Source organism: Nannobrachium achirus (assembly GCF_963921795.1).
Source record: "Nannobrachium achirus genome assembly, chromosome: 20".
Classification (NCBI taxonomy): Eukaryota; Metazoa; Chordata; class Actinopteri; order Myctophiformes; family Myctophidae; genus Nannobrachium; species Nannobrachium achirus.
Window position 1 is genome coordinate 16,065,473 of NC_137827.1, and position 24,045 is coordinate 16,089,517.

Here is a 24,045-nt window from a genome sequence, read left to right on the forward strand (position 1 = left end):
TACTTTCTCCCACTGCATCAACTCTGTCCAGACGTCCAGTCAGACCTCCCAGACGTGTCGGTGAGCTGCTCTGCGTCTGGCTTGGTGCTGCGGGTCAGAACATCCTTCTACGGCCGTGGAGCAAGTAAGGAAGACCTGACGTTAGGAGCCACCTGCAGGAGTAATGGAGTCCTCGGGCCCTATGGTGACCTGCTCTTCACTTATCCTCTGATGGAGTGCGATGGACAACGCGAGGTGAGCTTTTCTGTGGATGTTGTTGTTCGTAACATTTTGATGTCAAGGACTCCCAAATTGATATACTGGATTTGGCCGTGAACCCCCATTTGAAGAGATTGTGACAGGGATCCCCATAAGAGAAGACAAAAATAGCAGATCTGCAAGCTCACAATGCATCACAATCAACCTGTACACTGTACAGCAGTTCTGCCTATTTTTGAATAGAGGGTATGCGCGTGGCGTGACATCATCGTCATACCTGGAAGTTATGCGGGAAGCCGGGAACACCTACTGAATGGCAAAAAAATACTTTCTGGCCTTGACAGCCCATACATCCAAACAGAAAAGTCTTATCTGATTGCATTAAAGACGTTAAACTCACTTTGCTACTCTATTTGCCACTCAATTTGCCATTCACTTTATTCATGCGCATACCCTCTATAGCAAATGTGGGCTGTAAGTGATATTTCTTAGTTAAAATAAGTGTTAAATAGCGCTATATTCCCATAGCAATCTTTGCTATTCAAGGCCTCTCCATCTCATTAGTAAACAAAACAGAGCTCATACAGGATTCAGGATTTGTGAAATTGGAAGTGCTGAAACAATTAAAGGAGCAGACACAATTAGAACAGGAACACAAGCTTGGTATAACATACATAACGTCGTTGTCGGGTGGAAACCTTGTATCTCCAAGTTTCAAATATGTACGTTCTTTCGCAAAGTAAAGCCCAGCTTCATCACACAAGGCTGTTGCACAAAAGTAGTGAAATCAGCAGATCTACAAGCACACAACGCGTCGCACCTTGTAGATCGGCTCTTTTCACTATGGTTTAAATCATTTTTAAAATGAAAATGCAAAACTAACGGTTTTGGACATACAAGGTTTTCACCCGACAACGACGATATGTTTACTAAAGATTTAGTGAGATGGCGAGACTCCTATTACTGAACGCTAGCAATGATTATGATCAGAATGTACAGTACTAGAGCTATAACTTTTCTTTAATCCTATAGATGCGTCCAGGTTATATCGTCTATAAATTCGTGCTCCACTACGTGCCCTCTCCTCACCTTGACGTTGACATTGAATGCCGCTTTCAAAGGTCAGACTGGTTTATTACTACAGATTTGTTTTTATTTTTATTTTTATATATTTTATTGAATTCCATTTTCCCCCACTGTCCAGGTATCATCATGTGTACCAACTGGCTGTGCGCCCCACCTGGCATGCCCCTACTCTGCGTAAAACTCTGAAGGGGCGTCTTAACGACTTCCACATCCAGTTAATGGACGGTAAATATCTCTGTAATACGGAGCATGAGTCAACTGTCCTGTTTTAATGGGGACATTCATAGTTGTATCAATATTTATTTCTGGTCAGATTCATGGACGTATCCAGCCAGCTCGCAGGTCTACTATCTTGGAGAGCCTGTTAATATCCAGGTGTCTGCTTCATATCTACCCTCTGGAGGAGTGTTGTACATCAGGAGGTGTCACGCTGCCCTGTCCACTGGTTCTACACCATCCCAAAAGTACACCATCATTGACAATGTTGGGTAAGTGGATCATGGGAGAGTGTTTTTTGCAGGTCTTTCAGTCCGAGAGTATCAAAAAGGCAACTGGGTTAAGGCAGCGGAAGCTTGTGATTTGCTGCGCGGAGCTGCCGAAAGTGGGGGGGACGGAGTTACACCTGAACCTAACCTTAACCATAACCTCAGTAAAACTAACGCTGGTGAATGCTAACCTGGTGAAATGCTAACCTGCCGAACCTGGTGAATGTAAACCTGGTCGGACCAACAGGAGGTCGTCTCTACTTTAACCAAGGTGCTTTTTTGATAACACTCGGACTGAAAACACTCTCCTAGTGGGTCATACTGATTGATTGATTGATTAATTGATTTATTGAATACTTTATTAGACACAGGGACCCCAAGGTCATGAAATTCCTGGAAATATTTCTTTAATTAGAAAGTAAAAATCCAGTCCTGGAAAAGGTTTGGAATATCAATGGTCCTGGAATTTATCAAGGGTCCTGGAAAATTATTTGGCTATGCATTGTTTTTGGCAATTGATTTTGTTAATAGATATTTTCATTACATTTCATTACACGAAATAATTATGTAACATAAGCTGTTTTCGCCGAACGTTTAATGTTTACCGGATGTGACAAAAAGAACAGAGCTCACAACGTGCTGCAGCCTAATCCTATGGAATCCAAAGGTTTTCCCACGAAAATTGGAATGGAATCATACCATTCTATATTATATGCGTAGTTTTTGCTACACTCCCTGTCTTTAGGCATTGCACATAAAAGTAAGCGACTCATTATTGCATTGTATGATAGTTACAGTATATAGGCCTGGAAATTGGAATAAATATTCTGGAAAGGCTTTGGAAAAGTCTTGAAAATTCATTGGTTAAAGCATGTGGGGACCCTGTAAAACAGCACGGTGGTACAGCAAGAGGCTAAAAGATAACTCACTATTGACTATCACTTTCTCATCAGCTAAGGTCAGTATCATGATGTCTTCCACAGCTGTCTGTTGGAGAGCCAGAGAGACCCAGCAGTTTCTCAGTTCTTCTCCCCCAGGACAAATGATACCCTACGATTCTCCATCAGCGCCTTCCAGTTTACATCTGATCCAGGCTCCCAGGTAAGCGTGGAGAACAGGTTACTGGTGGTGACATCACTGGTTGAACTTGGAAGCGCTGTAGGGATGAAACATTAGTAAGATCCCAAAGGCAAGTGGCAGACACTAGTGGTCCTAATAGATGTTACGGTTCACTGTTGATAAATAAGTTCTCACTTGTTCTATAAGGTATGGGAAAAGCTCTAAACTAGTTTTAAGTGTCTTGATACTGAAAAAGTCTTCCTGTTCAAATACAGTATCAATATAATCTCTTTTCTTTTTTTAGGTCATCATTCACTGCAAACTATTTGTGACGTCAGGGGACCCGAGTCCTGCACGCAAGTCCTGCACCTACAGAGATAATGGGTACTGAATCACACTGTACTGTATTCCTCCTATCTGACCTTAATCACGGACTGTGTGGTGTTCTTTAAATAAGCATTCTGTGCTTCTGACTTTGTTAGGTGGAGTGCTCTGACCGGTGACGACTCCATATGTGAATGCTGCGACTCAAAATGTGTAACCTCTAAAACCCGGAGGGCCATGATAGGTCTGTCATCACGTTTCATGGCGTTTTTAATAGATGCTATACACACACAAATAAATGGTATAATGTTATATAACACCTTTGTCGAATGTTGCTAGAACCCATTAGAGGTGTTTAAACGAAGCCGAAGAACCAGTAGAGAACCTCTAAAGAACCATAACAGTATCTTTTGTGTGTTATATACTGTACCACTGATTTGAATGAATGTTTGTTGTCAGAGTAATTAACAAAAGCATTTACATTCCCCAGCTAATGTGATTCCTTCTCCTTAGGCTCTGCCAGCAGTGGACCGTTGCTTGTCTCAGACCAGCCGGCTTCACAAGAAGACGGCGTCACACCGTCCAGTTCCTCTCTGGTCAGCAGCAGTGTGGAGGACAGGGAGCTGGGAGAAGACGTTCTGGACTTTGAGATGAAAACCACACGAATCCAGGAGCTGCAGGCGAGTCCTGAGGACCTGTGGGGAGACGCTGACGTCGCAAAGGACGACAGCGATGGAGATGAGCCGAGCTCCGCAGACTTGGAAGAGGAGGAACTTTTGGCAACACAGATTGGTGATGGTGGGGCTCCACTTGAGCCTGTGTTAGACACACTGGGATTCACATCTTGGCTGATGGAGGAGAGGGGTGTGATGAAGGAGAAGGGTGTGTTGGAGGAAAGGGATGTGATGGAGGAGGATGTGATGGATGAGGAGGAAGAGAGGGAGGATGAGGACAGGGATGTGGTGGAGGAGGAGAAGGATGTTATTGAGGAGGAGAGGGGTGTGATGGAGAAGCAGAGGGATGTGATGGATTTAGAGTTCTTTAGAGGAGATGATTCTGGGCACTCAGAGTTGGATGGTTCAGGGCACATTACTTTAGAGGAGTCTTCAGAGGGGAGAGATGAATTGGGATCACAGGGGAAAAGATCGGAGATGAGCGAGGCACGGGTAGAGCAAGAAGAGGCCTTTGGCGAAAGGCGAACAGCCCATCTACAAAACGAACGAGAGCGAGACCCTCATGGAGAAGGGATATGGGAAACGATGACTTCAGCGGCGAAAGGCGACTCACAGCTGTCGGAGAAACAAGGCCTGAATATGAAACAGCCACTGGGAAATCAAAGTGCAGACGATCAAATGGAATTGTACACAGCGGGAAGTGAAGAGGCACAGAGGACTGAATGGGAGGAGGAAGAGGATCGGGTCTCAAGTGAAGGTCTAGTAGAAACTGGAGTGTTGAATGGAAAGCAAATGACTTGGCTTTTCACCTGGAGTTAGCATTTGATTCAATAAAAACCATGAACTGTGTGAAACACTGAACTGCACCCAGTGGTCTCATCTACTTTTATATACACTGATTTGATAAATGGAGAGACGTGCTTAAAGAAACCAGGCAAGCATGTGAATATTTTGAATCAAACAGTACACACACAGCCACGTAATACATTTAAAAGAAAATATATACAGGTATATGCCTATATATTGTCCCTTCTGAGTGAACTGAAGGATGGTTGCATGTCCTTGTATTTTGTTCCTCTAAATACAGGGTTGCAAATCAATGCTTATGTTGTATTTGTCTTATGAACACTAGGACACTAGCTGTAGAATGCAATTATACTGCCAAAGGTCAAGGAAACATACTGTGGTTATACGTAAAGAAAGTTTCCAACGTATTCTACCTAAATCTGCAGAGCTTGTGATTTGTCACTACTTAGAATTTGACCAAACTGTCAGATTGAGATTCAAACACAGTCCTGTGATGACGGCCATCGCTGCTTGCTTAAAGGTGATACACCATGAAAATTCACTTTTCCTATTTTAAACTAGCACCTTCTATCCTCACAAAGTCCCATTTCAGACCGTTGTGTCTTTCTCTGGTTTTGGGAAGGTGGAGGTTAAAAGCATCCCACGGGTTCTCAAAACAGGCTGTCCAGATTTGCTGCCGTTTTTGAAGGAAAAAAAAAAAACACTTTTTTTCAAAAAGATTTTTTTTGGGGGGGGGGGGTTCAGGCCAAAGGTGGTACTGCAGCTGAAAATGCTCTAAGAGCCATTCAAAAATGAGAGGCTCTCTATTCAGGAGTGGTAATTTAGCCTCAAACCTTTTTGGGACATAAACAATATGACATAAATACTTTTTAAATGCATGGTGTATCATCTTTAAATCATTGGTAGAAAACAGTCTGTCCTGCAGTGATTTGATTTTGAAATCTAGTGCCATCCAAATTGTGGGACATCTCAATATGTGGGACAACGGATACAAATGCCACAAAGTGGGACACCTGGTCACCCTGCCGCTCTCCTCATACAATAACCAAAGCACATCTTGTGTTCCTGTCAAGAAAGACCTGGCGTAGCTCTCCTGGCTATGGAGAGATCATCCAAAGTTTAGTAGTGAAAAGTAACTAGGTACGTTTCCTCAAGTATACAAATGTTAGGTCATTTTAGTGGAGTATTTCCATTTGTTACTCTTAATACTCTACTACTTCTGGCTAATATTGTATTTTAACTTCACTACAATCATTTTACACCTTTTGTTAGTTGCTTTGCAGTTTTAAAAGTGATAGGTATTAAATGGGCCAATTCATGATTTGAATGCCTTTCCTGTTTGGTATAAGTAGCATGGAAATGATGGAAATACTTAATTTGTACTTTTGCCAATTGCTACTAAGTAAATACAATATCTGAATGTCTTCTGAAGTTGAAATGAGAACCTTGTGGTGTGATAAGAGAATGAACACAAACATCAGGAAATAATAGACATTTTTTGATGTGGAAACCCCAATAAAAGTGGACATTGGTTTGTCCCATATAAAGCCAGGGGTGTGGTGCTACTCCCCCACTAATAAAAGTGGGGGAGCTCATCCCACTTGTTTCCCACTACACAGGGCCCTATTATGATCCAGGTCTTATGCCTTAACTCAGGGATCAGCAACCCAAAATTTTGAAAGAGCCATATTGGACCAAAAAAAAACCCAAACAAATCTGTCTGGAGCCACAAAAAAATATAAAAGCCTTATCGTCGTTGTCGGGTGGAAACCTATGTCCAAAACTTCGTTTTGTATTTATCATTTAAAAAATGAACTAAACTAGTGAAAACAGTCGATCTACAAGCACAAAACGCCTTGCGGTGCTTATAGATCTGCTGTTTTCACTACTTTTGTGCGTCAGTCTTGTATGATGAAGCAGGGCTTTACTTTGCGAAAAAAAAATACATTTTGAAACTTGGAGATACAAGGTTTCTGCCCGAAAGTGACGATAAAGAAAACGTTAAAACCAAAAAAATGTCCATTTTCCTAATTCTTTTAAAAAGGTCCAGGGAGCCACTAGCGCCAGGGAGCCACTAGGGTGGCGCTAAAGAGCCGCATGTGACTTTAGAGACACGGGTTGCTGACCCCCGCCTTAACTTCTTTGCCTTTTTTTACTATTTTTTTTTTTTTTTTTTATATATTTCAAATAGCTGATCTGCAAGTTCACAATGTGCAGATGTAGATCAGCATTTGAAGTATTTAAAAATGTTTTTCAAAATAGTGGAAAAAAAGGTAAAGAAGATAAGGCATAAGACCTGGATCATAATAGGGCCCAAGTGTGGCTCAAGAGGTACATCTAGGGATTATAAACTAAAGGTTTAGAGTTCAAACCTTCTAATTAACCTTTTCACTGTATGTCTAAATTCTGAAATGTGGGTCAAGTAATACATTCCCAGTTAAATATTCCATGCCTGTGTGGCTCAAGAGATAAAAACTGGTTTAACAAACCAAAGGTCCTAAGTTCAAACCTCAACCAAAAACAATTTCAACCAGGTTTAGAGTTCAAACCTTCTAAATGACGTTTTCACTGTATGTCTAAATTATGAAATTTGGGTCAAGTAATACATTCCCAGTAGTATATTCCATGCCTGTGTGGCTCAAGAGATAAAAACTGGTTTAACAAACCAAAGGTCCTAGGTTCAAACCTCAACCAAAAACAATTACAACAAGGTTTAGAGTCCAAACCTTCTAAATAACCTTTTCACTGTATGTCTAAATTCTGAAATGTGGGTCAACTAATACATTCCCAGTTGTAAATTCCATGCCTGTGTGGCTCAAGAGATAAAAACTGGTTTAACAAACCAAAGGTCCTAGGTTCAAACCTCAAACAAAAACAACTACAACAAAAATACCAAATCAAAACCACTCAAAGTACAATGCAACTAAAAATATCCATCAAACAACAAAAATACCAAATCAAAACCACTCAAAGTACAATACTACTAAAAATATCCATCAAATCAAACATGTGAGTTGGGAGATATAAAACCAGCATAAATGAAGTACCTCAATATAATCAAAAACTAATGTGGAAAAATAAAAATAAATAATAATAGCGGCTCGCGAAAATAAAAAGTAAACTATTTGCTTAATATGTAAATCAATTAAGCTCCTCCCCCTGGAGGTGGACCCCCTCCAGACTCCTCCCTCTCCTACCGGAGCTAGGAGAGAGCTGGGCTGATTCCGGCCTCCTCACCCTTAAAAACACCAAAAGTGAAGATTCACCTTGAGTAAGATTCAAACCACCAACCTCTGGCTTGTGAGACCTCTCCTTTACTCTTAGGCCACCAGGCCTTTCACACTAATAGAAATTTGGAGGTTATATTTAAAGTTAAAAGGAGAGGTGATAGGTCAAAAGATGAAAATCCACAGCAAACACCTCTACCCCTGACAGAATGACTGAATACTTGTCTTTAGAAAGAAACCAATGCAAAGACATTTTTCATCATTGTGACAATTTTATTCTGTTCATAAATGTTTATTTTGTTCACTATACAATCATTTGATAACTTTTCAATCATTGAAATTAAACTGAAGTTCAAAAGCACAGAAGAATATCCCATTTGGGAGTAACAAAAATGTGCTGCAAAATCATGTGGTTTTGTTAAAATGATTTGACATTTAAGAGTGCAGAACACAATATCATTGACTCATTTACATAAACTTTTATGTATTGTATATATTGGTTGAGCTTCAATAGGAAGATTTTTAACCTTTTTTAAGCCCTATATACTTTGTCGTAAAATGAATAATGAAAATAGCAGATCTACAATCTCAGCGCATTTTGATGTGACGTGTTGTGAAATTGTGATTTGCTATTTTTCTTACAGAACATTGTAATGAAGACATAACATTATAACGGGCCGTTTGGCATAATGGAAAACAAAATATCCCTCAGAACGGAACATAACATGAAAAATAACTTACAGTAAATATTTTAACACATAAATGGGTGTAACACCACCTTTGAGCGTACATAACAGAATTCCATAGTGCACGTCCATAATGATTGGATATATTAAATATAGGTACTCCATTATATTACAGTCAAGCCCCATTTGTCCCATTTGATTAGATGTACTAATGTATTGCATTGAGCCAGAACTGTACCCTAGTGGTACAATCATGTCACTAGATGGCGGTATAACCCCATATCTTATGACGGAACTCTATGACCAGCAACAAGCGCCATGAAGCTAAAGCTTAGAAGACCCTCTGGCAAAGGAAATATATTTACTCTTATTTATTCATTCTTACTATATTATTTATTCATTCTTACTATAATACACAGAGTACTTGAGAAATTTGAGACCCACACCGTAAACCATCAAACTGAAAGGATAGGAGCTTTCTTTGAAACGCAGAGCTCTTCAAAATACCAGCGGTGAAACATGAACGTCTTCCTTCCAACTCGCCTTTAATCTCACACATGCACTTTTCAACCTGCACTGATTTCAGTCTTTATATCGAGCCAGTTCCAGTTCTTCCTCACCACGTTCTTCTTCAGTCTTTCTGATCATGTTGACGATACCTGTCCTTCAACACTCCCATTTGGCTTCTCAGCACAACCTGGAGTTGGAGAGACAACAATGAGATTAGTCCATCATGGGAATGGAACGACAAATACTGGTTCTCAACATGGGGTTCGGGGACCACAAGGGGTCCAATTGACTACGACTGTTACTGTGACTGGCTCAGACAAGTCCCTAGAGCAGTGGTTCTCAACCTGTGGGTCGGGACCCCCAGGGGGGTCCCCAAATTATTAAGATTATTAAGATGATTAACTGTGCAACGTTGTTTTCTCACCTCAACAGTAAACAAATCAACATAAAGTTTAAGTGTATAGAGGGCATCTGCACATTTCTGAAGTGACAATTTAAGGACTTTTTAATACCTCTAAAATGACAAATTAAACATTGGCCAAATTGTCAAATATTAGAGGCAGAAATTGTGAAAATAGCCGATCTACATGCTCACAACGCGGACCGTGTTATGCAAAATGTAATGCCTCAACTCAGTGCTCGTCAGGATAGGGGGTCCCCGTTCAAATATGATTAGTTTGGGGGTCACTACCTGAAAAGGTTGAGAACCACTGCCCTAGTCTATAGGCCTATCATAGTATATCTGAATATGTATTATCTTTTTATATTGTCATTCTATTCTATATATTTTTTAAATATATTTTTCGTTATGTGTAGCACAATCTGCGGGACAAGTCTCAACAACATTTCGCTGGTTGTACCTTGCATAAGTCAGTGACAAATAAAACTTGTCTTGTACTGTAACTCTGACAATTGTGTGTGTAAATGGGGGGGTCCCAGAGATAAACTATTTTACCTGTATATCAAATGGGGGTCCATTGTCTAATGCTTAGTAAACGGGGGGTAATTGAAATTCAAAAGGTTGAGAACCACTGTATTAAACTAAATTGACTTTTGTTTGACTTGCCTGTTTAAACTTTCAACACACCAGAGCATCATGCATGCAGGCTTAAGGTATGAGAGATGTGCCTAAAGGGATAGTTTGTGTTTTCGACACAAGGCGGTATGATAGTTACTCAACAGCACAAGATTTCAACACCAGCCGAGTTCAGACACACGCATTCACCCAGGCACGCTCATCGTGCGTGAGACTGTTTATCCAGAAATGTTTGAAATTGTAGAGTTTATACGTGTTTTGGAATTACAGAGCATACAACTAGATATATGACACTTGGATTATACTGTGACTGTTGTTTATAAATAGATAATTTTAATATAGGCCTATAAACATAGTTAACGGAGTTAAATGTAGGGTATGTGATATTTTCTGGTTAAAAATGTTTTATGTTAAAAGTTTAAAGCTCTAAATCGTGATAGTAATCATTGCTAGACTATTTGCTCAGTAACAGGGGTCTCCCGATTTCTCAAGCCAAATGTTTTTAGGTGGGTTGCCGATCTATCGTCTTCCATTTCATAGTATTCCAGTTCAGTTGTTTCTGCTCATCACTTCCGATTTCACTTGTTTAATCTGTATCCTGTGCGAGTTCTCTGTCTAGATCGGATACAATTAGTATCCCAATCTGAAAATGTGTTTATTATAGAGCTGGAGAAACAGGGAGACCCCTGTTGTTACTGAACACACACTGTATAGCAATGATTACTATCAGAATATAGAACTATTTAATGCTGATTTTAACAAAAAGAAATATCACTTACTCTATCTTTAAACTTGAGTCCCTATTAATTTTCTCAGTTTTTTTGATTCTTCATTGACTACGAAAGGCATGCAAGGAAAAAAATATTCCTTTAACTATCCACAAAAGAGTGACACTCATATTCCTCTCACATTCCTCACACATTCCTCACAAAGTGAGTGGAACACCTATGTATCACACCTCAAACATGAATTGATGCCATCAATGTGTGGCATAAGTGGCATCAATGTGTAGTGATGAACTGGTGTTCTTTAACAAACAAAAATAGTAAAAAGAATATTGCCAGTCTGTGAGGAGAAAGAGCATCAGTAACATTAAATAATAATGTTGTATGCTGTTGTGGACTGTTGAAATGTTTTGTTGTGTCAAAACACCTCTAAACCTCTGGAACAAGCGGTCATATCTTCAAACACGTGATTGAACAAATATCTAATACCACCTTTTGTCAAAAAATCCCAACTCATCCCTTAAATGATGTATTGTCTCTTACCCTCTATGCTCTCTAGTTGTGTGTCCTGTCCCGCAGTCTTCACTTGCTCCGTCTCCTCGTTGCTTTCTGTGTCTTTGGCTTTTGCTTTGGGTTTCTTTGCCACAGGCGGAGGCACCTTGTTGACACCAGTCTTATGCGAGTCTGCTTCCTTGGCTGCCTTCGATACAGAGGAAAGCTCAGCGGCTAGGTTCTTCTGGAAGTTAGCTTGGGCCTCTGGTGACGAGGTGGTCTCAATGACCACCTTCTTGGTGCTCTTGGAGAAGATGAAGCTGGCAGTGCTGGAGGGAGACTTGTGGATGTCTCGTGGTGATTTAGGGGACTGTAGGCTGAGATGGGAGGACGGGCCACCTTTGGTTCTAGCAGCTGTCCTCAGGCGAATAGCCTCCTGTAGGTTCATGGAGGGAGAGGTGGCCATAGCTGGAGGGGACTTGTTTGTAGGGGAGGCTACAGTGGACGTGCAGGTGGGAGGGACTTCAGTGGGCTGGGGTTTGGCAGCAGCTGGCTGTGAGGGGGCCGCAGTGTGTGGTAAAATGGACGGGGGAGAGGCCATGATGAGCGACCTCCTGATGGGCTTCTGAGGAGCCTCTCCACTAGCAGACGGGGTTGGAACCCTGGGCTGCTGGACCCGCATGGTGACCTCAGGCTGGGCCTGGGTCTGTGCTGTGGGAGGCTCAGGACTGCTGTTGACCGAGGGTGTGACAACAGGAGCGGGGGCTTCTTCTGGGGCAGGAGGAGAGATCTGGCTGTGGGGTTGTTGCTCTTGGCTCCGGTTCTCCGGCTGGTCTTCAACGTTGGCTGTGGGCTGTTCAGGTAGGGCTGGAGGCGAGGGAATGTCCACAGGTGTCTCTATGGCAGGTTGTAGCTCCACTTGTGGTGAGGTTGGCAGTAAAGGTGGTGGAGGGAGCTCCTGAGCAGGTGACGAAAGGCCAGCATCAACAGTAGGAGGTGGAGGTGCAGGCAGGGCCTCTGAGGCAGGTGGTGGTGGTGGAATGGTCTGGGGTGCAGAAAGAATACTCTCAGGTGGAGGGGAAACCGTGTCAGTTTGAGGAGGAATCATTTCGGGGGTCTGATTAACCTCCTGGACTAAAGGAAGTGGTTCTGACTCAGATGGAGCGGGGGCTTCTTCTGGGGCAGGAGGAGAGATCTGGCTATGGGGTTGTTGCTCTTGGCTCCGGTTCTCCGGCTGGTCTTCAACGTTGGCTGTGGGCTGTTCAGGTAGGGCTGGAGGCGAGGGAATGTCCACAGGTGTCTCTATGGCACGTTGTAGCTCCACTTGTGGTGAGGTTGGCAGTGAAGGTGGTGGAGGGAGCTCCTGAGCAGGTGACGAAAGGCCAGCATCAACAGTAGGAGGTGGAGGTGCAGGCAGGGCCTCTGAGGCAGGTGGTGGTGGTGGAATGGTCTGGGGTGCAGAAAGAATACTCTCAGGTGGAGGGGAAACCGTGTCAGTTTGAGGAGGAATCATTTCGGGGGTCTGATTAACCTCCTGGACTAAAGGAAGTGGTTCTGACTCAGATGGAGCGGGGGCTTCTTCTGGGGCAGGAGGAGAGATCTGGCTATGGGGTTGTTGCTCTTGGCTCCGGTTCTCCGGCTGGTCTTCAACGTTGGCTGTGGGCTGTTCAGGTAGGGCTGGAGGCGAGGGAATGTCCACAGGTGTCTCTATGGCAGGTTGTAGCTCCACTTGTGGTGAGGTTGGCAGTGAAGGTGGTGGAGGGAGCTCCTGAGCAGGTGACGAAAGGCCAGCATCAACAGTAGGAGGTGGAGGTGCAGGCAGGGCCTCTGAGGCAGGTGGTGGTGGTGGAATGGTCTGGGGTGCAGAAAGAATACTCTCAGGTGGAGGGGAAACCGTGTCAGTTTGAGGAGGAATCATTTCGGGGGCCTGATTAACCTCCTGGACTAAAGGAAGTGGTTCTGACTCAGATGGAGAGATTACACTCTCTGAGGGTGGCGGAGGTGGATACCTTTTGGGCAGAGAGAGTTTGCTCTTTGGGGGTGGTGGAGGTGGATTACCTTTGGATGGAGAGCGTTTGCTCTCTGGCGGTGGTGGGGTACTTCGCCCCAGAGAAGCTGGAGGAGTAACGATCTTTGCAGGAGGAGAGGAGGAGAGGTTCTGAACGGGGGGATCAGGAGCCGAATAAGGCGGCGGAGGAGGAATGCTCTGGGGAGGAGGAGGGATCCCCTGGGATGCAGGTGGCACCGGCTGGTCCTGCTCACTGGGCTTTATTGATGGAAACTCTGTGGATTCTGCTGACGTAAGGGGAGTGGTCTGCTCTACAGGCACTTCCAAGTCCACCACAGCTAGCCCCTCCTCAGTTAATAACGGTGGCGGTGGGAGGGGGAAATCCATCTCATCAAGAGTGTCAGTAGCTGGTGTGATCGGTGGGGGAGGTGGCGGCCAAGAAGAGGTAGGTTCTAATGTTGGGGCGAGGGCAGCATCGTGAGCGGTGGCAGGTACGGCTTGTTTTGTGGGGGGCAGGGGTGGATGGTGTTCTGGAGGGGGGGACGGAGATGGAGAGACCCGCGATAATGTTATGACAGCTAATGTATCCATTTTAGTCTTTACCCCCATAACAGCAGGTTGAGTCTGTGTTTCCGTTTTTCTCGCTTCCTGCATTGACATCCCATTTACTTTCTCATCTTTCTCTGTCACTTTTCCATTTCCTTTCATCTCCACCGTCTTTAGCACTCGATTCAGTCTTTCACTGAGCTCTTTTTGTACCTCTGTGTTCAACCGATCACTTCCTTGAACTTTCCTCGTCTCTGACACATTGGGTGTCCCATTACTCGATCCCGCCGGAACAATCCGACTCGACTCCGGTTTACTTTCTGCCGTTAAGTTCTTCACAGACGCCTCTCTGGACACAGAAGGAGACTGCCTCTGCTGTCTTCTATCCTTGGGGTTCTTCCTCACAATCTCGTGTGTGTTATTTGGGGCGGGAGGTCCCAGCAGCAATTCGAAGGTGCGTTTGTTGTGGGCCCACACCTCTGGGGGAGGTGGGGGAGGCGCATGGATCTTGGGTGGGGGCGGGATATTGAAGAGCTCTCTCAGGGCCTTGACTGACGGGCTGGCAGTGGCCGCATTGGACGAGGGGTCGGGCTGAGGTTGGGGAGCCTCGGGGGGATTCGCGTTCTCAGGGGCTTTTGGCTGTGCGAGAGGGGCCTTGACCACAGGGGCGGACGACGATCCCGGGAATAAACTCTGAAGCTTGGCCAGGATGCCTTTCTTGTGCTTTGGGGAGGAGCCGTGTGTCTGCTTGGAGGACTTGGTGGGCGTGCCGCCTTGGCTGGAGTAGCCACTGGAGGGAGAGAGAGTTTTCTCCAGCCCGTTCACCTGAGGAGACTGCTGCTTCTCGGGTGAGGAAGTGTCTTCACCCACCGGTTTCTCAGTCTTTACCGCCTCTGGTGTTTGAGGCTGTGTTTTGGGGGTACTGAAAGACACAGAGCCCGTGGAATCATCCAGAGAGCTGGTGTCTGCAGTGTACCCGGGGCTATCTGCGGCCCTGGAGGACATGGGAGAGGGTCCAGCCTCCTTCATGTCTCCAGCCTCGGTTACCTCACCTTCCCCAGCAGATGCAGCGCTACTCTGAGGGGAGGAATCTGTCACAATCACTCTGGCCTCCGCCAGATCCCGCGACCGTCGTTTCATCTTGTTGTGAAGGGAGTAGGATCGGCTCGGAGGCGGCGGGGCTCTCTTGGACTTCATCACGGAGAGGCTGCGTACGAAGGAGCCATCCTTTTTAACCTCCTCTACTTTGTTCTTGGGCTTACCGTTGGAGGTGGCTCTAGAGGCCTGGCTGACAGAGGACTTAAGACTCACTTTGTCCTCCTTGGGAGAGCCATCCTTGGACGAACCCTCTGCGTCTCCCTCCTGCGATCTCCCATGATGTTGGCGGGCAGTGCTGTTGCTGGAGATGGTGGAGGAGTCGGACACCAGCGTCTCCGAGGACCCCGAGTGGCTCCACCCGGAGCTGTCAGAAAGATTGGGGGGTCTGTAGCGCGACGCAGAGGACAGCGTGGACGCTCTGCCAGAAGAAGCTCTGGAGGACGCGCGGGAAGATGCCGGGCTGGCTAAAAGCAGGCTGCTTTTACTGACGGTGCGGAGGCTGCTGCGGCTTCGCCCGCGGCTGATCATCACCATGTCAATGGAGGGCGGCAGCACGGCGTTGGGGATAATCTTGGACATGTAGGTGGCCTGGGGAGACATGGACATGACAGGGCTGGGTGGATGCTGGAGGCTGTTGGCAGTGGTCATCCAGGGAACAGCCAGAGAATGAGGCCTCGCCGAGGCTGACGGCTGGGGGCCGAATCGTTGCAGCAAAGCCAGGTCGTCCCTGTGACCGGCATGAGCGGAGCTCAACTTCTGAGTTTGATCGTCGCCGGGTGGCTGCAGGACTTCTGCCATGTGGGGGTCGACGGTGGCTCCCTCTCCAGGCTCCATGGCCTGGGGAGACCCATCATTGGACATGCTCTCAACCGTTTCACCGTTTTGGAGTTGTTCCTCATCCAGCGCTGGAGTGATGGTCCAGCCTATTCTGTCCAACCCTGATGGAATACAGAAGAGCAAAGTAGGGCTTATTGAAGGCAACCGATCAATCTTCTCCTGGCAACGTTTTGTTCTTACCCCATCTCCCCGAGTATGAAATACAGGCAGAATGGCCGACGTGAATATGATCAACATTTAAAAGACATAGCAAATTGATCAAAAAGACTGCCAAAAAGTTATTTTAACCCATTAGACCTAAGGCCAATTCTAAAAAATGCCTTCTAAAGCCTGACCTAGGTTCTATTTCATCCCTCCTGACCGCCAGAGGCGGTGCTTTAAGCACTGAATAATTCCCTTCGCGCATGCGCAATCGAGTATTTATATCAACAACGTCACAACGTGACCCCGGGATGAACCGGAAGAGGTTATATCTTCCATCGGTTACCACGGGTTAAGTCCCTTTTTTCTTCTCGCGCGCGCGAGTTTGGATGTTCTGTATTGAGCTCCGAGTGAGCTACAATATGCGTCATTATACGATGCATTATTATGCAACCTACCTCATTATGGAAGTCGCTAGTAGTTCCGTGGCCGTATCGGTCGGAGTAGCGAATGTTCGCCCTCCAGGAGCTGCGACTTATCTCCTCTTTGAGTGGAGTTTATTTCACGTGGACGCGAAAGCGCCCGATCTCTTTCTCCGGTGACCAGGGTGCTTCCCTCTCCGGACAGAAGGTAGGTTACTGTTGTAATGTTAGCGGTAATGTCCGCACTAAGATGACGTTCAAATTACATTTGAGTTTGTATAAGAAAATAACCTGCTCTGTTGGTAAAGGCTGCGATCCACGCTGCCTCCCCCCAATATGAGGATCTCTGGTTTGTTGTGACGGACCGTTAGCGCTCCGTTATACCATTATCAAGGATACAAATTATTACTACTTATCCTTTTTTTGCTAAAACACGCTGTTTATAGCGTTGTTTTCCTGTTTCACTCCCTAGTTAACTCATTTGCTGCCATTTAACAATACCTTCGTACTCCAATCCTGCCAAACTGTCTCCATAGACTTCCATGTAATTAGTGCACGGATCATGCACACCCATGCCTAGATAATGCACCACGTGTGTCCACATTGCTCACAGCTTTCAAACAAAAGAATCCGAATGGAAATCCGTTCAGGCATTCATGAGATAGCAGCCACTATGTTTTACACTGTTGTGAGCTTGGAGGTCTGCTACCTGAGTTGTATGGGGGTTGTATGGGGGTTAAACAAGCAATTCACCGTTTGTCAGCCTTCTGATTGGTCCCTGAGACTCCCTGACTGGCCAACCAGAAAAAAACATTCACTTTTTGCTATCGGGGGTGGAGTTTGTGCAGTGGAGAATATTGAATGTGGCTTTCAACAACTGTCCGCAGTGCGCGACACGGAGATCGGCCGGTACGGTGATAGCGACGGCAAGCGTCAAGCGATCTCGCTCATCATAACGAATAAGCTTCAACAAACTAGTTGACATGGACCTTATCAATAGTCTAAGAGTCACGATTGGGTACATATAATTTAAATGGGCAGAATTACGAAAAGCCAGCCTATTATGTGAGGAGAAACATTCTCTCTGTCCTCTTCCTAGTACCCAAGATGCAATGCGCTTCTCTTTCTATCTCTGATCCAGAGGATTAAACTAATTAAAACATTTATTTTTCGGGGGAAAACTACTGTTTTGCTATGTAATTACTGTACCCTTTTCTTCCCTTTTTATTAATATCACGTAGATGTGGTTTTTTTGGTACTTTATATAGCTGTAATGAGGCTATGAAGAAAAAAAAATTCCCATCCACTGCCACTATAAAAGAATCTGCAAAGAGGATTCTGTCCCACTGGGATTAAACTAATTAAAACATTTATTTTCGGGTAAACCTCCTGTTTTGCAATGTAACTACTGTACCTTTGTCTTCCCTTTTTATTAATATCACCTAGATGTTTTTCCTTTGGTACTTTATATAGCTGTAATGAGGCTATGAAAACATAAAAGAATCCCATTCACTGCCACTATAAAAACAATCTGCCCAGGGTCATATGTCCCAGCATAGTAACAGGGCAGAATGGGGCGGGATTTGCAAAGTGGTGGATTTCGCGATCGCTATCATGCCTACTAACGTTTTTGGTGTCCAAAAAAAAAAAAAAAAAAAAATGATTTTTTTTTTTTTTTTTTTTCCAAAATGGCGGCCATTCTCGGGTTCCTCGGGCGTGGCAGGGAGGGACATCCCAAAATTCTCGGGTTCCTCGGGCTTGGCAGGGTATGAGTTAAAGCTAGCTCTGGCAGAGAGGTAGCGAGGTCTAAGTGAAGTAGCAGGTTTGCTAAGCAGCTAGCTGATTGTAATTTGGCAGCAGCTGTGTTTTGTCAATTTCTCTGCTTGGTGGGCAACTTTACGTGCTGGCCATGGCGAACGATAGCCCTTACTGCATGACGGTCTAATATAATTTTCGGCATACGTTGTATAATAGCTTATGATTATGACAGCGTTCACGCTGGTTGAAGCTTTCGTTAGGAGCTATTCTGTATATAGCCTAACCTGTTCTTGCCGTTAATCAGCTTGTTCAGGGCAGGCAGCGGTACGCGCGCCTTCCCTCAGTAAAAGGGTCTGTATTGATGATTGATTGATCGTAGCTACCGATAGTCTGTAGCGCAAACGCTTTATGAACAGAAAGCAGCTATTGTAGCCTTTCTGTCTTGTGTATTGGCCTCTGTTGGTACAGGCAACGGTATGCGCTGCTTCCCTCCAGCAAGCGTCCTCTATTAGTGGAGCTACAAGTAGCTCAAACTCAACACCATTGTATATAGCTTGGCTGGGGTAGGCAGCATAGCGCTCTCCCCTCCCAGCATGAATGTGTAGCTTGTTATACTACTTCTAGCGTGTTGGAAGTAGTGTTTTTTTGTTCGCTAATCGACTAGCTTTTACTGGTTATAAGTAAGTTTAATAGTATTAGTTCTTTTTTGGTGAGTGTCAATAAAGCAGTGGAAATGTGAGTACTTTGTCCTCCACTGACTTAAAGTTTCGGATGCGTAACTTTTTGGAATATTTAATTCCTACTTGTGTATACTAGACTTCAGGTCTATCATTCCTCTGAGGAACCCCAATGCTGAAGCACAAACCTTTGTTGAAGGTTTTAGTCTAACTTATAGGCCGGTTGTTTATAATGTTAGCCTCTGCTGGTGGTACAGGTGGAGTACAAACACGTTCTGTAGTCCAGCTGAGGGCAGTATTCCAGTTAACGGTGGCGTTCGCGCTCTGGTTATCTGAAGTTCTCTCAATCCTGCTGTAATTAAGCATCTACTGCTGCAGGTAGCGTACGCGCTCCCTCCACAGCATACAGGTTCTACTGTTCAGTTAAGAGGACACCCTCGAAAACGAGTTGATGCAACTCAATGGGGTTATCCTCCAGTGAAATTTCAAATGATTAAAAATGAAATAAAATTTTAGAATGCACTTTGATAAATCTCAAGCAGTGCAACAGTAAGCTTTTTGAAGCATTAAGAAACAAAGTGACGCATGGCTACATGTATAGTAGCAGACTTTGATTTACGGCTACTAAAATCTGGTTGTTTATAAGTGAACTCTGCTGGTGGTGCAGGTAGCGTTCGCGCTCCTTCCCCTGCCATATGGGTTCTACAGTCTGGTTAACAGACTCCTACGGTCTAGCTAACGCTGACGTTCCAGCTAACAGTGACGTTCGCGTTCTGGTAAGCGGAGTAGTTGTCTATCCTGCTTAAATTATGGCCTTTGCTGGTACAGGCAGCGTTACACGCTCCCTCCCCCCAGCATATGGTCAATATTGTCTAGCAACCAGCGGCGTCCGCGCTCTGGGCTAGCTGGGACTGGTGTGTGTTGGCCGGTGCAGAGAATCCGGTGCCACCACAATGGAGAGCTCCCACTTTTGCACCTTGTGTGAGGCTCCTCTCCAGCCGGTTGCCAGGCATGACCTCTGCCCTGCGTACCAGGAAGAAAGGTCTGACTTCAACCATGATGGATTGGCTATTTTCTGAGTTGGCTTACATGAGGGCCATTGTCCGCCAACCTGTTTACCTTCGGAGGATGTCGAAGTGCCTACTCCTCCAATGCCAAAGCTGACTCCAGAGGACGATGTGATCTTCCTGGCAGCTTGAGCTACACACTTCCATGAATATAAGGAAGATGCGTAGGCCTTAGGGCCGAGCTCCCACTCCTCAGCTCAGAGCCATTGGCTGAGACATAGTACAGCTCCAGGCGCATTATCATTCACATAACCCTGGAATGCCAGCGCCTAGCCAGGCCAAGCACACTCATCAGGCAGACGCCACCCTCCACTGCCTTTTCTGTTCCTCATGCCTGTACCCCTGTCAGCCATGAATGGTGCAATAAGTGCTCGCCTGGGTTGCAGGCCAGCTATCAAGCCTGTCATCACTTTCCGCGTTGTGTTCCCCGAGGGGGCACTGTGGCAGGAGGTTAAGTTAAGGTGTTTGGGCAACTCCCTATAACACCCTATTAATATAATAATAATAATGGATTGCATTTTTATAGCGCTTTTCAAAGCGCTTACAATGTTCCATTCATACATTGGGAGGTGAAGCGGCGAACAGTCAACGCCAGCGTCCTCACTTCCCACATTCACACACCAATGGTGGCAACTGACAAGCTAACACCATTGGAGGCTTGCCCTCTCAACATCTTGCAAGGGCAATGTGGATGCTGACCCCATCACCTTCAGTGACGTGTCACCGGAGGCATTGAGTTTATTTCCATTAACTCGGATTGATGATGCCCATTCTAGTTCAAACTCATCCCAGAGTGTGGTTTTTACAGTCAAACCTGACTGAGGCACCTATGAGAACTCTGTAGTCTCCTAGTGGAGCTGGAAGTAGGAGTTGATTCAGCAGTGACTGAAGTACTGAAGCGAACCATGCAGGCTAGGTAGACCAGGCTGCAGCTGAGGCTACTGAGCCAGCTGTCAGATACCTTTCCCATCTGCAGCTCGGATACTGGGCGGCTTACGCTTTAGACGTGTTGGTGGTTGCCACCTCAAACGCTGTATATAAGCGTCAGTTCCGACACCGGCCCCCCACATCTGGCCGGCTCAAAAGAAGACAGTCATTGACCTGGCAGAAATCCTAACAGGAGCTATCCGCCCTCCTGAACAGGGGTGCCATTGAGGCTGTAGACCCTCTGTCAGACAATGAGGTTCTAAGCTTGCCTGGTTTGGCCAGACTATAGTAATGCAGCTAACTAACTGCTGTATAGTATTGCATCCCCACCTCGTTTTTAATATGGGTGGATTGTTTAGCTGTGCTAGGCTAGTTCTAATCGATATACTTCCTTGAGTCTGGGGGGACCCGTCACCCAACAGGTGTATTTAGGTCATGCCATCTCATGTCGACCACAGCAGATGATCTGAAAACTGATACCCACAGTTCCCGTTGCCTGTCAACACTGGCAGTTTCTGTGCTATGCCTATGAAGGTCACCACTGGAAGCTGAGGATGCTTCCTTTCGATTTCTCCCTCTCCCCGAGGGTATTCACAAGGTGTCTGGCAGCGGCGCCTGTGCCACTGCAGTCTCAGGGCACGAGGGTCCCGTCATACCTGGGCAACTGGCTGATCTGCGTACCATCCCAGAATCAGGTGTCCAAGTTGCAGCACGTCACCCGTCCTGCACGGCCCATCTAGGGCTCAGTAAATAAGGGAAGGAGTTGCCTAGAACCATCTCTGACCATAACATTGATTTGTAACATCGATAACACACGTGGCGTTAGATGCCACTACTACAACAGCCTGCACCAGGTGGTGCACTTGGCTCTACAGTGCCTTCTGCCGTGCCTGAGAGGCAAGCACATTCTCATGCGGTCACGCAACACCTTGACAGTGTATCAGGTAAATCAGTTTTGGACCAGGTCTGCACGGCTGCTGCAGGCATCCATGGACCTCATAACTTGGGCAGCCCCTGCCCGATTAGCCTAAGGGCAATTTATCTACCGGGTGAGTGGAATCACCTCAAAAGCCCCAAGTAGGTTTCCGCCCAAAGGGCGCCTTCCTTTGAAATGTGCACATGTCCAGGGGCACTGCACATGCATTCTGCTGCTTCCTCTGACACGACCAGCGCCTAAGTTCTTCAGGAGGGTCACACCACTACTGGTGGCTCCCTTCTGGCCAGGGAGGACTGTTTCCTCTGTTGCACAGACTGTCGCAGGGCGCCATAGCACCCCTGCGAAAGGAGAGGTCTCATCTCTCGACTAGCGGGTTGGGTCTGGCATCTCATTCCTCAACGCCTCCTACTGAACCACAGCAGGGCAGCGGTGCTGAACCAGTCAGGCATACTATCCTGAATGCTAGAGGGCCAGGGCCATCCACCAGGTTACAGAAGGATAACAGATGGAAGCTGTTTCCAACTGGTGTATGGGTCAGAGTGAAGACCCAGTGTGTTGCTCTGTGCCTACTTTATTCTGGAGTCTCGGCAGGCCCTCCTAGACTGGGGCCGCTCTCCGTCTACTCTAAAAGCGTTCGTAGCAGCAAGTACGTGTTGACATGCTAGAATTGACAATGTCACAGCCATAGTGGGGAACAACGGTCAGTTGTCCCTTTCACTGTAGGCTGCTCTCAGGTCTCATCCTTCAAGAGCCTTGATGACTACATCATGGGATCTTCCCATGGTACTGGACACCCATTGCTGGTCTCCCTCGACACAGGCAGTCTAGGTCGGTGTCATGTAAGACGGCATTCGTCCTGCCCAATGCTGCCCATTACTCAGGCAAACGTGTCGGCAAGCTACAAGCCCTGCCTGTCAGTGATTCTTGTCTGGGGTAGATCTCAGACGGATGATAGGTCACTCTGTGGCCAAACACAGCGCTCCTCCCTAGAGGTGCCCTCATAGTTGCACCCCAACCAGCCTGTAAGGCTAGCCCAGCTTAACCTCCTCTAGGAGAGTGCGTGGATAAGCTGGAACTGTCGTGCCCAGTGTGGGCCTAGAGAGCCTATGTTGGCCCTGCCGCATGCTTTCGGCAGTCAGAACGGCTCTTCCTTGGTTATAATAGCCCAAAGGAGGCGTTCTCTCCAGACAGCGCTTGCCCCATTTCATTGTGGGCGCCATTCAGCCACACTCGGGAGGCGAGTGGTCGTCCCCTGCCAACTGGTATAAGGTGCCACTCTACTGGTAGTGTCCCCACATCAGGGGCTACTTTGAGAGCAGTACCCCTGGCAGATATCTGTGCCACTGCCTCAGATGAGTCATCGGCACATTCTCCAGGTTCTATTGGGTGATTGTTGCCACTCCCCATCTATTGGGGGTGGTTCTCTTCCCAGAATCCTCCGGTTCTACTCTTTGAGGTTTGTAATCAGGATTCCTCGTGACTTTGCTGGTATAAGTCATTCAGTGCTTAAAGCACCGCCTCTGGCGGTCAGGAGGGATGAAATAGAACGAAAGTTACGTATGTAACTACGGTTCTATGAATCCCGAATGACCGCCAGAGCACTCTGTCACTCGGAATCCTCGCGTTCTCGCGAGAAGATTCTGTAGGGACTTAACCCGTGGTAACCGATGGAAGATATAACCTCTTCCGGTTCATCCCGGGGTCACGTTGTGACGTTGTTGATATAAATACTCGATTGCGCATGCGCGAAGGGAATTATTCAGTGCTTAAAGCACCGCCTCTGGCGGTCATTCGGGATTCATAGAACCGTAGTTACATACGTAACTTTCGTTTTATTTTATATTTATTAATTGCTATATATCAGTGGTAATCAATCTTTTTTTGGGTGCAGTACCCCCTTATATTGAATACTGATTTCTGAAGCCGAGTACCCCCCTGACTACAGCATTTTGCTTAGAAGAATTTACATCAAAAGTCCAGTTCCTATGCGAATATGTTCAAAATAAAACAGCATAATGGCAAATAAACATCGCTTTCTATTCAATAACAGCTGTACCAATCAAGGTATTGATGTAATTTAGTTTAACAATTTACAAATGAGCAGGTTCACACACAGTCTGTCAATATTTTATCATTGACCATAACACTAAATACATATTCCCATGTTCTAGTTTTTTCTCATATACCCCCTGCACTACCCCAGTGTACCCCCATTTGAGAAAACAATGCTATATACTGCACATAGTAACAAAAAAGTAAACACAAAAAGGGGTACCGTCCTTAATGGGTAACCAACCTATATGGCAGAGTACAGTATG

At 45.8% G+C, this 24,045-nt stretch overlaps 1 protein-coding gene across 2 annotated transcripts in view; it reads right to left on the reverse strand.

Moving 5' to 3' along the window:
- Window positions 1–8,134: 8,134 nt before the first annotated feature.
- Window positions 8,135–24,045, reverse strand: part of LOC308306282 (uncharacterized protein) — a 68,331-nt gene continuing 52,420 nt past the window's right edge. For both annotated transcript variants that reach the window (XM_080751185.1, XM_080751186.1), the window contains exons 7-8: window positions 11,361–15,899; window positions 8,135–9,243 (exon numbers count right to left, since the gene is read on the reverse strand). In XM_080751185.1, coding sequence (XP_080607311.1) covers window positions 9,191–9,243; window positions 11,361–15,899 — 4,592 coding nt within the window. In that variant the 3' untranslated portion in view covers window positions 8,135–9,190. The remainder of the gene's footprint in view (window positions 9,244–11,360; window positions 15,900–24,045) is intronic.